Source organism: Artemia franciscana, chromosome 17, assembly GCF_032884065.1.
Source record: "Artemia franciscana chromosome 17, ASM3288406v1, whole genome shotgun sequence".
In the NCBI taxonomy this organism is placed as follows: domain Eukaryota; kingdom Metazoa; phylum Arthropoda; class Branchiopoda; order Anostraca; family Artemiidae; genus Artemia; species Artemia franciscana.
The window spans coordinates 11,605,235-11,622,275 of NC_088879.1; the positions used below are offsets into that span (position 1 = coordinate 11,605,235).

The 17,041-nt window shown below is 36.2% G+C and overlaps 1 protein-coding gene across 2 annotated transcripts in view; it reads right to left on the reverse strand.

The window, feature by feature from the left end:
• Window positions 1-17,041, reverse strand: part of LOC136037851 (CAP-Gly domain-containing linker protein 4-like) — a 149,133-nt gene that overhangs the window by 47,422 nt on the left and 84,670 nt on the right. For both annotated transcript variants that reach the window (XM_065720696.1, XM_065720697.1), the window contains exon 11: window positions 2,603-2,739. In XM_065720696.1, the coding sequence (XP_065576768.1) occupies window positions 2,603-2,739 (137 nt within the window). The remainder of the gene's footprint in view (window positions 1-2,602; window positions 2,740-17,041) is intronic.

The following is a 17,041-nucleotide window of genomic DNA, read 5'->3' on the forward strand; positions in this document are numbered from 1 at the left end:
GTTCAGATGATGGTTTCCATGGTTGAAGCGGCAGCTGCATCCTAGTAAAGAACGAACCAAAAAAAAACAAGTGAAGAAACAAAAAAAAACACATTTAAAAAAGCTGCCTAGCGAGAGAAAATTGATGTTTGTAGCTGATTCAGAACTTGTGATTTTTATCTCGATTGATCTCAATAGTAAAATATTTTTTCTTTTAAACAAAATTATGACAATCAGAGAACTCTACTAAAGAGGTTTCAAGCTCCTGTCTACAAAAATGTGGAATTTTGTATTTTCTGCCAGAAGAAAGATCACAGAAGCGTGATTATTTGCTTATTTGTTGTTTTTCTACCAGGTGCGATCGGACCCCGTGGTCCAAGAACATGGCGAGACAGGTAACTTGAACAGATATTAAAAGTTCTAGCACCCTTTTTAAGTGACCAAAAACATTAGATGACAAGTAGGCCCCCTCTCATGCTCATTTTCTCCCAAAGTGACCAGATAAAAATTTTGAGATGGCCTTTTTTTCAGTATAGTCAAAATATCTAATAACAATGTCTTTGAGAATGACTTAATAGCTCAAAGTCCATGCGGGAAGGGCTGCAAGTTATCACCTTGCCCATTGTTGAATATAGTATTGGTCAACAGACGTTTTCAGGGGAGATTTTACTGGTAGGGAAGCCCGGAGGAGGGGTTGCGGGGGAGGATCTTTCCATGGATGAATTTTCCATGGGGGGAGAGAATAAAATAGTTCGTAGTAACGAACTGTAAGTAACGAGCGATCCGGCTCAATAGTAGCGAAACTCTTAAAAAATGGTTTTTTGATACCATTAGATATGTCAAAAGATTCGGATTTTTAAGCTGCTTCTAAGTATATAAGTCCCATTAAGTTTAGTCTTGCCCATCTTTCAAAATTTGTATTATTTTCAAAAAAGGGATTAAAACACCCTAAAAATCATAGAATCTTAGTAAAATTCAGATTCAGCATATCAGAGAGCCCTATCGTATAGGTTTCAAGCTTCTGTCTATAAGAATGTGGAATTTTGTATATTTTCGCCAGAAGAGAGATCATGGATGCTTGTATATATTTTATTTATTTTATTTTTCCCTGGGATGATCGCATTGACGCAGTGGTCCTAGAATATCGTGAGGGCTCATTCAAACGGAAATTAGAAGTTCTAGTGCCCTTTTAAGTGACCAACAATATAAGTAAGCCTCTCCCCGCCCTTTTTTCCCCAAAATCGCATGATTAAAATTTTGAGACAGCCATTATGTTCATCATACTTGAAAAGCCAAATATCTATGCTTTTGGATATAACGTGACCCCCAACACGAACACAGCCCCAGGGGAAAAGTATTTAAGTTATATTTATTTAATATATTTAATATATTTTATATTTAATATATTAATATATTCATTTAATATATTAATATATTTATTATTTTAATATATATAATATATTAATATATAATATATTAATATATTATATATTAATATATATATATACATATAAATATAATATATAATATATAATATACATATAATATATACATATTAATATATTAATATATTTAATATATTTAATATAGTTATATTTAACCCATTGTTTGCGCGTAGAATTTGTTATTGACAAGCCTACCTTCATTTTAGGGTGGGAAGACGATTTTTCTGCTGGAGTTTTCTTCACAGGGGAATTTTCCACAGGGAGGGAAGTTTCCAGGAGGTTAGCTTGTCAAAGGAAATTATACACTAGGGGCAATTTTCCAGAACTCCAATACAAACTTATTTTTATGTTTCTTGCTTTCACTTTTCCGGGTCGATTTTACGCGTGGAGTTGTTAAGGGTAATTGCCTCGGTAAATTTTCACCGGGATTGAATTGTCAAGAGGATATATCCATGGGGAGGGCATTTCTCCGTGGAAATGGGACCATATTTCCTGGATTATTTTCTGGGATTAAACGATCAGAAATGAAATAAAAAAAACAAGTTTTTCAAAAGAAAGTAAGGAGCAACATCAAAATTTAAAACGAAAACGAATTATTACGTATACGAAGAGGGTTGCCTCCTCTTCAACATCTCGCTCTTTAGGCTAAAGGTTGAATTTTGCCTCAATTCTTTTAGAACGACTTTTGAAACACTATCTTCGTTTAATTAGAACAAAAAGAAGCTTATTTCAAATTTACGAGAAAAAAGACTTTAGCGTTTCGCCAAAACCTTTCAGCTGAAAAAAAATTGTTTTTTTACATTTTATCTAGCATTAAGACTTGGCCCTTTATCAATACAATTTTAGCTGACTCTAGCAATAAGGGTTCGGAGTTAGATGAACTTCGAAACCAGAGCTTCCTGTCTTAATTTTAAAGATGTCTGACAATCGATTCGTACAAGACGTCGATTCATCTGCCTTAGAGCTGACGTTCCCAATGTAACATCTTGATATATTACTTTCGATAGTCATACAGCTTGAATGTTTCAGCATAAGAGACAATTTGCCATCATTCAATAGCTGACATTCATGTTTATCTATTCAATAAATCACATTTATGCGACTTATAAGCACATATTGTACATCTCACGTAATTCTACATCTGGCTCATTGCAAAAGCAATTTTAAGGGGAACTCACCAACTTCATGCTGATAGAGGACATTCATACCAACTGCTAGCCATTTCTCATCTTTCTTTTTTCGCGAACTAGCAGTTCGCGATAAGGGCTCAGGCTGTACATTCTGCCATGCCGGGGGCTCCATTTTTGGTTTTTGCCTATATGCAAAATGAAAAATACAGAAATTTAACAAGAAAAAAAAATGAAAATAGATATAACAACACAGCGTTTTTCATCCAAATAGAGGACTATCCCAACGATATGGGACAGAGGGATAGAGGACTATCCCAAATAGAGGACTATCCCAACGCAAAAATAGAGGACTATCCCAAGAATCAATTGTTGGGATAGTTGGACTATCCCAACAATCAATCAGCTTAATGTAAATGACTCCGCAATTTTTGGTGTACAATAAGCAATTGTAATTACTGGACTGTGCCCAAAGCACTTATTTAAACCTATTGCAACTGATTATTTGCTGACTTTGCTTCAGAGCTCAATAAATTAAAATTCATATTTATATGTATATTTATAAATCAATATATATTTAAAGATGGAAAATTCTTGGTATATTCGTACACGAGTATACCACAACTTACTACAACAAGAGCTAACAGCTCATATGGCACTTGTGACGACGCCGGAAGAGCCAAGAACTCATATGGTATGAGCTCTAGCAAAATTCTAAGAATCAATAGATTGATTTAAAAGGAAAATCAGAGGCTTAATGCCGGTCGAGATTTAAAATAAGAGCTCTGAGTCACGATGTCCTTCTAAATATCAAACTTCATTAAGATCCGATCACCCACTCGTAAGTTATAAATACCTCATTTTTCTAATTTTTCTTCTCCCTTCAGCCCTCCAGATGGTCGAATCGGGGAAAACGACTTTATCAAGTCAATTTGTGTAGCTCCCTGACACGCCTACCAATTTTCATCGTCCTAGCACGTCCAGAAGCACCAAACTCGCCAAAGGACTAGCCCTACCCCCTAACTGCCCCAAAGAGAGCGAATTCAATACAGTTACGTCAATCACGAATGTACGATATTTGCTTATTCTACCCATCAAGTTTTATCCCGATTACTCAACTATAAGCGTTTTCCAAGATTTCCGATTTCCCTCTCCAACTCCCCTTCCCAATTTCAACAGACCTGGTCGGGATTTGAAACAAGGGCTCTGAGACACGATTTTCTTCTAAATATCAGATAAAATACCTCAATTTTTTTTTTAGACCAGGTCACCTGGTCTCAAGACAAAATACCTCAATTTTTCAATTTTTTCCAAATTAACACCCCCAGCTCCTCCAAAGAGAACGGATCCGTTCCAATCATGTCAATCATGTATCTAGAGCTTGTGCTTATTCTTCCCTTCGAGTTTCATCCCGATCTCTCCACTCTAAGCGTTTTCCAAGATTTCTTTTTTCCCCTCCAACCCCCTATATCCCCAGATCCAATTCAAGTCGAAAATGAAGCATCTGAGACACAAGATCCTTCTATATTTCAAGTTTCATTAAGATCTGATCACCTATTCGTACTATAAAGATACCCCAATCTTCACATTTTCCAAAAATTCCGGTTTCCCCCTCCAACTCCCCCAATATCATAGAATCTGGTCGGAATTTAAAATGAGAGCTCTTAAGCACAAGATCTTACTGAATATCAAATTTCATTAAGATCTGATCATCCGTTCGTAAGTTACAAAGATCTAAATAACTTCGAAGACCACACTGCCTTTCCGTGACGAAAGTAAAACAGTTCAAAATAGGAATGAAACCTTTTTATCGATAGTGAACAGATATAAAATTTAACTGCATATTTCGAACACATATAAGTGTACATCATCAGCAGTAAAACTGAGTTTTATTGCTGATGATGAACACTTATATGTGTTCGAAATATTCTGAGTTTTACTGCTGATGATGAACACTTATATGTGTTCGAAATATCCAGTTAAATTTTATATCTGTTCACTGTCAATAAAATGGTTTTATCCCTATTGTGAACTGTTTTACTTTCGTACAAAGACCTAAAGTTTTCTTATTTTTTCCAAATTATCCCCCCCAGCTCCACCAAAGAGAGCGGATCCGGTCTGGTTATGTCACTCACATATCTTGGACTTGTTTTTATTCTTCCTACCCAGTTTCACCCTGATCTCTCTTTTTTAAGTATTTTCCAAGATTTCCAGTTCCCCCCCAACTGCCCCCCCCCAATGACACTGGATCCGGTCGGGATTTACAGTAAGAGATCTGAGTTACGAGTTCCGTTCTTCAAAATATGACGTTTCATTAAGATCCGATCGCTCCTTCGAAAGTGAAAAATACGTCCTTTTTCCTAATTTTTCAGAATAAGCCCCCCCAGCTCCTCCAAATAGAGCGGATCTCTTCAGATTATGTCAATCACATAATCTAGGACTTCTGCATATTTTTACCACCAAGTTTCATCCCGATCCCTCCACTCTAAGCGTTTTCCAAGATTTTAGGTTTCCCCCCACCTCCCCCAAGTGTCACCGGATCCATTCAGGATTTAAAATAAGAGCTCTAAGACACGATATCCTTCTAAACATCAGATTTCATTGAGATCCAATCTCCTGTTCGTAAGTTAAAAATTCCTAGTTTTTTCTAAATTTTCAGAATTAGCCCCCCCCCCAAAAAAAAAAATCCCCAAAGAGAGCGGATCCGTTCCGATTATGTCAATCACGTATCTATGACTTGTGCTTATTTTTCCCACCAAGTTTCATCCCGATCCCTCCACTCTAAGCGTTTTCCAAGATCTTAGGTTCCCCCAGCCTACCCCCTCCCCAATGTCACCAGATCCAGTCGGGATTTAAAATAAGAGCTCGGAGACACGATAGCCTTCCAAAAATCAAATTTTATTGAAATTCGATCACCCGTTCGTAAGTTAAAAATACCTCATTTTTTCGCATTTTTCCGATTTAACTGTTCCCCAACTTGGTAGATGCCAAGTGTCATAAAAACCACAGAACCAAGCTGCCTGATACCAACACGGCTAAGCACACTCTTTCTCTATCGCAATATATTCCAACCCTCTTTACACCCTCCCAAGAAGTTTAAGATTCCCTTGGTTATTATAACTAATCAGTTTCTATCTCGGTTATTTGGTTGGTAAAATAAGCGTCAATATTTGAAGAAGAAAAAAATAGTCACTCTAACAAGCTTTATTTCCCGTAAACAGGATTCTCAGTTATGCAGATTAAGCTAACAATATCCTGAGGTTAGTTTGAAAAGGTTGTAAGGAGTCCCTTTTTTTCTAATTTTTAGCAAGAAACTTAATTTGACATTCAAACTACGTTCGACAGAACACGATTATTAGATTTTTTTTTAATAAGTTACTGCAATTAAATGTTATAAGCTCTGTTGAGCTCAGAGTATAAAGAAATTTCGCTATTGCTTTCATAAAATTAAAAAAAAAAATCTGGAAATATTTTCAACAATAAAGAAAATATTTGTCTGCCCATCCAACATTATCTGTACTTTTGGGTTTGACGATGCAGAAAAAAAAAACATTACTTAGATGCAATCTGAACAAGACATTCTTTTCTTGCTAATTATTATTACTTAACTGATAAAAATAATAAAAGCAAATTAGAATAAAGATTTGTCACGGAAAATGGCAAGACAACGAAAACTGAATATACCAATAAAACACTAAATATTTTTTCTCCAATCTAATCCTGTCTACTTTCATCATTTAACCATATAGAAAATATCAACATCATTATTGAACAAATAAACACATTGAAAAGACGTTTAATAATGCAGAATTCGTTTCTCCTCCAGTTAACTCAATCAGATTGTTTTATGACTAGGTAGATAACTATAAAATATAATTCACTTTGATTAAAGACATTTTTTTTCGCTTAAATATTGCAAACGGCATTAATAAAAGTCACCTAACTTGTAAAACAAGACTAATATCATTAAGAAAATTATTAATTAAATTTATCAATATGAAAATTATTATCAACCGAATTAAATTGAAAAAAATGATTAGTTTCTATTAATTTCTTTATTAATTAAAATTAATTAAAAAATAACTAGATAAAATTCAGTAGAATTAAAATAAAGAAGATTAAAATTAAGAAGACTGAAAAGACTAATAATAGACAGTATATTCCCTCCATCCAACCCCGTGTTACTTCACTTTTGGTCTGTAACATTAAACATATCTCACTCATAAATACCTAAATTTGCCTAAAACAAGCTTATTTCTTGAAAGCTAAAATAAAGTTAAAGACGAACAAGACAATTCAAAGAAAATGATAGGAAGACTTTACAGCACTGACAATATCTATCATATGACACCAGAATGTTATATGCTAACGAATGTCAATTTGTCAGGGTGCCTTGCTATCACTTTCTGATAGTCACCACAAAGAAAATAAGCGAAGATAAAAAAATCAAGTTGGGCAACGAAATGATCGATCAGGTGGACAGCTTCACTTACCATGGTAGTATTATTAGTAAAAATGGTGGGATCAGTGAAGAAGTTAAAAGTAGAATATCAAAGGCTAAGGGTGTTGTTTATTTTCACAGTTAAAAAAAAGTTAGGAAGAATGGGAAGATAAGTGTGCAAACCAAAATTAGAATATTGGAAACTACAGGGATTAAAGTCGTAAAATTTGGCTCGGAAGCATGGGCACTTAGAAAAGCAGATGAAGATTTGATAGATGTTTCCCACAGAATTACCTACGGATTGTTCTGGGTGCCTGGCTGACTGATCGTATTTCAAACAGTAGGCTATACTAAAAGTGTGGTTCAATCCCGCTTTCTAAGGCTACAGTGAGAGAACGGCTGAGATGGCTAGGGCATGTTCTATTGACGAAGGATGATAGATTGCCAAAGAATGCCCTTCTTGGCCAAACTGTCGTTGGGGTTGGAGGATATCATAAAAAAGAGATCTGAAGGATATGGGAACTTCTTGGGAGGGTTTAACGAGGTAGGCTTTGAATATATTTGGAAGGAGGAGGAGCGTGCGTAGCTGTGTTGGCCTCAGGCGGCTTGGTATTGTGGTGAGTTGTCAGTAGTAGTAGTAGTATACAGAATATAGGGGCACATGAAGCAGTAGAGAATATTTTCACCCTTGAAAACAAGCAGCGAGAAAACTTGCTCCCAAACGGAAGTATTACCTCAGCATCAGCATGTAAAGAATTTAGAAAAATTTCTAAAATACGTAAGAGAAACTCCCAATAGGAATGTGTCCATAGCCAAAATGAGAAATTAGGAAGACGTTTTGAACTTGTTTTCCAACCTTGTTTTCCTTCCCAACATACCATTCTTCATCATACCTTGTGGTAGATACTAAGTATCATAAAAAGCATTTAAGAGCGGAGAATGGTAAACACTTTCAGTTCATTTTCCGAAATAAGGGGCGAAAATCTTTATTTGTAGTTGATGACTACTAATAAAGATATATCACGCAATGTGTCTTCGGGAAAGTGTACCTGAGATAATTTGGACAGTAAGCCATGGCCCGAGAAGAAAATTTTACAATTATTTTCAAAATTACAACTCTCAAGCGACACTTAATGACATGAACAGCGTTGTCAGCGCGGTACAATTGTACAGCTTTTGGTACAATTGTGAGGTCTCGGTACAATGTGATGCATTCGATGTTTAATCAAATTTCTGTTCCGAATATTTAGCCTGCTATTCAAATGCTAAAAATTAGTCTCTTGCCGTATAATTTTAGCCGAGAAATTGGTACAATTAATTTCAAAACGTTGGCAACGCAGTACCGGAATAGTTTACCGGGGGACTTAAAAATGAGTGAATCTTGCACGAAAATACAGCTCTACGAGCGAGAGACCTTTCCTTCTTTCACATAAATTTAGAAGTAACATCGTCTCCTAGTCTTGATCTGAAGTACTAAACCAGCGCTTAGGTTTTACTGTTAAGGCTGAGCCTCAATTACGATTTTATAGGCTGCATCTGGCAAGCTTCCTACTTTTTTATTATTATTGTTGTTGCTGCGTTCAGCCTACCATTTTACCCCTATTGAAGCTAGGTCCTCAGCATGGAGGGGAATAACAATAGGACTGGGATAAGCATTATCATTTAAAACCGAGGGAACAAATGCAGATGATTTGGAGAAAATAAGATTTGTTCTAAAACACTTGTTATGTGGTGCAGGGGTCCCAAATTTGATTTCAGAGTAAAAAATTAATATGAAGTAACACAAAAAGCTTGATGAAGTCAAAATATTGCATAAAGTCTACACAGGATGACTTCCAGATTAAAGTAGATCGACACATTAGCACGGAGAATAATAGGGACCATCCTCCCCCCAACAAAAAACAACTTTTATTATAATTACTAGTGTATTTCCAAATAAATCTCCTACATTCGTTTTTCCTACCCCCCCCCCCAGAAATATATTCCTCTGTAATATCCTGAAAGTAAGCCACGCCGAAGGATATCCTATACTACTTGTTGTTCTAGAGGTTGAATAGAAGATCGACTTAGAGGAAACTTTAATTGAAAATAGGAGGAAAAGGGAAATAGACCCAGAATAAGAAGTTTTCAATTGGAAAAAGTGGGTAGAAGAGATTGGACTGACCAGATTGAGAAGAGAATTTCAACCAAAACGTGTAGGAAACTAGAGCATAGTTGGTATGTATAAGGGTTGGTAAATCCGTGCTATTAGTAGTTTCATTATGAAGACACCTGTAACTCTAAGCAAGACCGGAAAAGTCCAGTATATTTTTCTTGGCTATGAAAATTAGAAAAAAAAAACTCCATTCGAGATTATCATCTATTAGGGACCACAAAGTATGCGAAATTATACTGGTGGTATGAGCGCTTCATATAATCGATGCATGTGAATAGCAAAAACACGCATAGAGTGATTTGCCGTTATAGAACTTCAAAATTGCACGTTAAAGATTTCCAAATTTAACATAAAGAAGATTCTTCAATGGAATTAGTGCTTGTAAAAAAGAAGAGAAAAAATATCTTTTACCAGTTTTAAGAATAAACTAGGATATTGAAGTTACCTTCTTATTTTTCCTTAGTTTTTCTTTATTACAATATTTGTCAGTCCTTATCTGTTACAGCCATCACACTCAAGTTCTTGGTCTGACAGGACAGGTTTCTTTCAGCTGAGCGCAAGAGAGTGTATATAAGCTTCAATATAGGTAAATTTTAATTGAATATTTAAGTTGGTATTTTGGTTGGGTTAGATTAGGAACCATTTAATATAATACGTTCGGGGGGGGGGGGGATTTCCAAAATTCTATGTTGTAGTTTCCATAATTTTGTTACTAAAGTATTTTATTTTGATCATACTTAGGTCTATTTCATTAGGATTAACGTAACTTCACTTCTTGAGTGTGTGCTATAACAGATAAGTACCTATTTAACTTTATATTCTTTTTCCATATTTTGTCGATGTTTGTCAGATAGTAATGAAAGCTAAAGAACAAAATGTTTAGTAATCTTTCATTCTTCGCTCGGTAAACATGACTTAGCCATTTTAAACTTTCTTTCACTTCACTATAGCCCCAGAAACTCGAATCAAACTAGATCTTCTCTGCAGATTGTTCTTCGATATACGGCAGTCAAACAATAACCTAAAATTAACATTACTCAGGGGGAAAAAATATAACCAATCACACTCAGTCATTCAAAGCATTCCTGTTTCAAAGCCATTCTTCGCTATGGCTTCCATGTCTTAACCTCTGCTTCCAGTATTCTGGTCTTAGTTTCCGGAAACATTTTCCTTTTTATGGCACTTGGTATTAACCAAGTGACATATAGCAATCGCAAATTCTGTCGGTCTGTCGGTCCCGGTTTTGCTACTTTAGGCACTTCCAGGTAAGCTAGGACGATGCAATTTGGCAGGCGTATCAGGGACCGGACGAGCTTAAATTGGAAATAGTCGTTTTCACAATTTGACCATCTGGGGGTGAGTGGGGGGCCCGTTAGTTCGAAAAAATAGAAAAATTGAAGTATTTTTAACTTACGAACTGTTGATCAGATCTTAATGAAATTTGATGTTTGGAAGGATATCGTGTCTCAGAGCTGTTAATTTAAATCCCGACCGGATCTGATGATATTGGGGGGAGGGAGTTGGGAGGGGGAAACCTACAATCTTGGAAAACACTTAGAGTGGAGGGATCGGGATGAAACTTGGTGGGAAAAATAAGCACAAGTCCTAGATACATGATTGACATAACCGGAACGGATCCGCTCTCTTTGAGGTAGTTGGGGGGGGGGGGTAATTCTGAAAAATTAAAAAAATGAGGCATTTTTAACTTACGAACGGGTGATCGGATCTCAATGAAATTTGATATTTAGAAGGATATCGTGTCTCAGAGCTCTTATTTTAAATCCCGACCAGATCTGGTGACAATGGGGGGGGGAGTTTGGGAGGGGGAAACCTAAAACTTGGATAACACTTAGAGTGGAGGGATCGGGATGAAACTTGGTGGAAATAAGCACACGTCCTAGATACATGATTGACATAACTCGAACGGATTCGCTCTCTTCGGGTAGTTGGGGGGACGGATTCATCTCAATGAATTTGATATTTAGGAGGATATCGTGTCTCAGAGCTCTTATTTTAAGTCCCGACCGGATCTGGTGACATTGGGGGGAGTTTGGGGTGGGGGAGCCTCAAATGATGGAAAACGCTAAGATTGGAGGGATCAGGATGAAACTTGGTGGGAAAAACAAGCAGAAGTCTTAGATACGTGATTTACATAATTAGAACGGATCTGCTCTATTGGGGGGGGGGGTTAATTCTGAAAAATCAGAAAAAAATGACGTATTTTTAACTTAACGAAGGAGTTTTAACTTAACGTATTTTAACGAAAGAGTGATAGGATCTTTATGAAACTTCATATTTAGAAGGAACTCGTAACTCAGATCTCTTATTTTAAATCTCAACTGGATCCAGCGTAATTGGGAGGGGGGCAGTGGCAGTTGGGGGGAACCGGAAATTTTAGAAAATACTTAAAGCGGTGAGATCAGGATGAAACTGGATGGGAAGAATAAAAACCTGTCTCAGATACGTGACTGACATAACCGGACCGAATCTGCTCTCTTTAGTGGAGTTGGGGGAGGAGGGGGGTAATTTTAAAAATTGGGGTATTTGTAGGCTACCTTACGAAAGGGTGACCAAGTCTTAATGAAATTTGATATTTAGAAAGATCTTGTGCTTTAAAGCTCTAATTTTAAATTTTAAATCCCGACCAGATCTGGTGACATTGGGGGGGATTTGGGAGGGGGAAACCTGAACCTTGGAAAACACTTAGAGTGGAGGGATCGGGATGAAACTAGGTGGGAAAGATAAGCAAAAGTCCTAGATACATGATTGACATAACCAGAACGGATCCGCTCTCTCAGGGGTAGTTGGGGGGGGGGGTAATTCTGAAAAATTAGAAAAATTGAGGTATTTTTAACTTACGAACGGGTGATCGGATCTCAATGAAATTTGATATTTAGAAGGATATCGTGTCTCAAAACTCTTACTTTAAGTCCCGACCGGATCTGGTGACATTGGGGGGATTTTGGGGTGGGGGAACCTAAAATGATGGAATATGCTTAGATTGGAGGGATAGGGATGAAACTTGGTGGGAAGAATAAGCAAAAGTCTTAGATACGTGATTTATATAATTGGAAAGGATCCACTCTATCGGGGGGGGGGGTTAATTCTGAAAAATTAGAAAAAATGACGTATCAACTTACTAAGGAGTGATCGGATCTTAACGAAATTTCATATTTAGAAGGACCTCGTAACTTAGATCTCTTATTTTAAATCTCAACCGGATCCAGTGTCATTGGGGGGGGGGGGTAGAGGGAGAAATCTTGGAAAGCACTTTGAGTGGAGGAATCGGGATGAAGCTTGGTTGATAGAATGAGCAAATGTCCTTGATACGTGATTGACGGAATCGTACTGGATTCGCTCTCTTTGAGGGAGGGGGAGGGGTACAGTGATTTGGCGAGTTTGGTGCTTCTGGACGTGCTAGGACGATGAAAATTGGTAGACGTGTCTGGGAGCTGCACAAATTGACTTTATAAAGTCGTTTCCCAGATTCGACCATCTGGGGGGCTAAAGGGAGAGGGAAAATTAGAAAAAATTAGGTATTTATAACATACGAGTGGGTAATGAAATCTTAATGAATTTTGATATTTAGAAGGACATCGTAACTCAGAGCTCTATTTTAAATCCTGACCGGAATTAAGCCTCTTATTTTCCTTTTAAATCATATGAGCTCTTAGCTCTTGTTTTTTATAGCTTTTTTCAACTACAAAAAAAAAGCCCTGCGTCTTTGCTATTCCCCTTTTCATATATTTGATGTATCCACCGTATTTACTAACTCAATAAAGTAAAATTATGAAATTATAGTAAATAAGCAACAAAGTAAGGAATTACTGACTAACGTGACATGCAGCGAAGTTTTCGACTTGATTCAACGAATTGAATGAGCGTGATTCAATCTTGGCCACGAAAGGTCACTTAGCTTTGACTGTTAAAGCCATTAACGGTACAGCATTTCCATCATGGTCGTCAAAGAAAATTGCCTAGAGATTGCGTTTCCCCAGGTATAAAACGAACAAACTTTACACTGGTGAATTTTTTTTTCTGTGAATAACATGAGTAGACATCATAAAAGACCCAACAAATTTACTTATTGTCGAATCAATAATATATAACTTTTGTGAAAATTTAAAAATCAGAAATAATGCTTGGCAACCCACCCATAAAGAAAATTTTAAGACATCACTTTAAGACATAATTATTTAACCCTTAACTGGTCGGGCGGGGTAAAAAACATCCTATGTACTTTCTTTTTTAGACTCCTCAAAAACCCTTGGGGCTACACCATCGTGGTTCCATGTGGCCTTCGAGAACCCAACGACGAATCCTGATGATTCAGCCGACTTCAAGCGTCTATCCAGAAAGGAGTAAGGGGAGTCTCCGAATAGTTTTAATTTTATCCCAATGAAAATTTTACACCATAGTTTAGGCCAACTAGTTGGAGTAGCTCATAAAGGTGGAATCTGGCAGAACCAACGTGCCTACCGTGTGTAGTCTTTCAGTATGATAATAAGAAATAATTCGTCTTATTAGCATTATTTGCAAACATAAAGTAGCAACAAAAGTCTGATCATAGTTTCTGCAAAATCATACATACGCTCCTCCTCCAACCTAATCTACTGAAAGCCTCCCTCTTTACACCCTCCCAGGAAGTTCCCATTTCCTATAAATCTTTATTTATGACATCCTCCCAACCAAGACAAGGACGACCTGCTTTCCGTGTAGCCCCAGACGGTTGGCCAAAAAGGACAATCTTCGGTAATCTGTCATCCTTTATCCGTAGAGCGTGGCCTAGCCATCTCAACCTTTCTTTCATTATAGCCCCAGAAAGCGGGATTGAACCACACTTTTCGTACAACCTACTGTTTGAAATACGGTCAGTCAGCCGGGTAACAAGAACAATCCGTAGGCAATTTCTCTGGAAAACATCTAGTAAATTATCATCTGCTTTTCGAAGTGCCCATGCTTCAGAGCCATATTTGACCACTGTCATCACTGTAGCTTCCGATATTCTAATCTTGGTTTGTAGACTTTTATTTCTATTTTTCTAAACTTTTTTTAACTGTGAAAAAAAAACCCTGAGCCTTAGCTATTCTACTTTTAACATCTTCACTGTTTCCACCATCTTTACTAATAATACTACCAAGGTAACTGAAGCTCCCAACCTGATCAATCTTTTCATTACCTAATGTAACCTGTTCATCTTCACTTATTCCTATATATATATATATATATATTATATATATATATATATATATATATATATATATATATATATATATATATATATATATATATATATATATATATATATATATATATATATACATATATATATATATATATATATATATATATATATATATATATATATATATATATAAAGTCACAGAGTATGAAAATATAGCCGAGAAAGGACAAAGCGGTGTTTTTGTTTTTTTTTGTGTGTTTTTTGGCACTAGCGCTAATTTCTAATCTAATAAATAAATCATGTTCTTTGGTCTAGCCAACAATATGGAATCAGTATTATATAAAATAAAAAGCAGCAGATAGGACCTTGGAAACCAAAAATTCCCTAAAGTGGTATTTCTGGCGCCCTTAGGACACAAGCAATAATCATGTTCGGGAGATTTTTATTCGTATTTTGTTTAATTTATTCACTCATAGTAATTTCTATTTATTTTGAACTTGATTTCTGATATGAGTCAATTTCCACTCTTTTAAAATTCTAATAAATTTTAATAACTTCACTTTAATGATTTTCCAGTCTTCTATCCTTAAGCAACAAATTGAAATTCTGCTTAGACCAATTAGTAATTGTAATATCAGCGTTGTCCCGTTGGATAATAGTGCTTTAGCCTAGAGCTTACTATCTTGTAATTTCAACATCAATGAACAAAAGATAAAAGCCAGAAGAGGCTATATAAACACTCGATTCCATAATAATGCTGGGGATCCTATTTCCCCTTCGAAGGGATATGCTCTTGATACAGGTATCGTGTGATTCTATCTAAATGCTTCATTAGCTTTTCATCTCTAGGATGGGAAACTGTTTTTGGAAAACAATATTTCCAACAAGTTTCTAATCCTTAGAAACTTGGTGATCTATATATTTTCTCCCCAAATAGGACGCAATATCTTGATATAAAACAAAATAAGGGGCTTTGCGATATGGTAATACACAGCAAAATCATTTATCTAAGAAAACATTGGAGGAAGTAAATTTTTTTTTTTTTTTTTGCTTTTTATGGCAATTGGTATTAGCCACGTCCCGGTTTTGCTACTTTAGGCACTTCCAGGTAACCTAGGACGATGAAATTTGGCAGGCGTATCACGGACCCGAGCAGATTAAATTAGAAGTAGTTTTTTCCCAATTTGACCATCTGGGGTGGAGTGGGGGGCCGGTTAATTCGAAAAAAAAATAGAAAAAATAAAGTATTTTTAACTTACGAACGGCTGATCAGATCTTAATGAAATTTCTTGTTTGGAAGGATATCGTGTCTCAGAGCTCTTGTTTTAAATCCCGACCGGATCTGGTGACATTGGGGGGGAGATGGGAGGGGGAAACCTAAAATCTTGGAAAAATAATTAGAAATAATTAGGTATTTATAACTTACGAGTGGGCGATCGGATCTTAATGAATTTTGATATTTAGAAGGACATCGTGACTCAGAGCTCTAATTTTAAATCCCGACCGCCATTAAGCCTCTGATTTTCCTTTTAAATCAATCTATTGATTCTTAGAATTTTGTTAGAGCTCATACCATATGAGCTCTTGGCTCTTAGCTCTTCTGGCCTCGTCACAAGAGCCATATGAGCTCTTAGCTCTTGTTTCCTTTAATAGAGGGATGGATCAGATTATAACTAAATCAGAATTATTGATGGCACACCATAAATTCTGAAACAACAAAATGAAACATGGGGATTCTGAAGTGTAGAGAATAAGAAAAATGATCATGAAATCGAGAAGAAAAAATTGCTCTGATATTTCTGAGATTTCCAACATATTTCCAGAAAAGTAAATCATTTTTTTAAACCTTCGAATAATAAAAAAAAAAGTCCAAGTCAACTACTTATGGGCTTTGTAATGTGAAACTTGTGGAGAACATGGAAATAATTTTTCAAGGAGCTAGGACCGGCACTGCGTTTCTTCATACTTCAAAAAATTATTCTGGACAAGCCATTGTTTAAATCCTAACTCCCAATTATTCAACTTTTTTAAAACTAAACTTATTTTTATCCAATTTTCAAAATTTTGTGTAAACTTGGCTTCAGAGGTAAACAGAAACGAATCCGGCTGCACTCCACTTACAGGAGACGAAGAAGAGTTTTTTTTTCCGATATCTTATACTAATAAGTAAAATCTACCCCAAGGAGCTGGGAAACTAGATGATATTTATTTCAAAAAGTCTACTATAAGCTCTAATACAGCCAAATTTATTTCTCGGGCCACTAAAAAAAAAACTAATTAAAAGCGAAGTGATGCACAAAATGTGACGCCACTTGAGGAAATTATAGCCTAGTAAACGACACAGCATTCGCACGAGATTTTGATTAATGGATAATTCTTCTGGGCTTGGTTTGTTTTTGACAGGCGTTTTCGGGCTGAAAAACCTCTTCCTAGCTAATTTATCTGCTATGTGTTGCCTCCCTGTAGTAGCATAATATTTGTATGCATGAATATATAATGAGTCAGAAGTAATAGGCTTGGGACTGTCTGTGCAGGATTTCGATTCTTGTTGATAGAGGGGCATCGCCAAAAGCAGAAAACCATGTTATGACCAAGATAGGCCCAGGATTGCACAAAGCCTCCATTCATACTCAAGGTCCCAGGGACTTCATGCTGTCCGATTCTAAGCCGGCTTAAGCGCTCTGGTGTATGTTTGAGAAGATATATTGA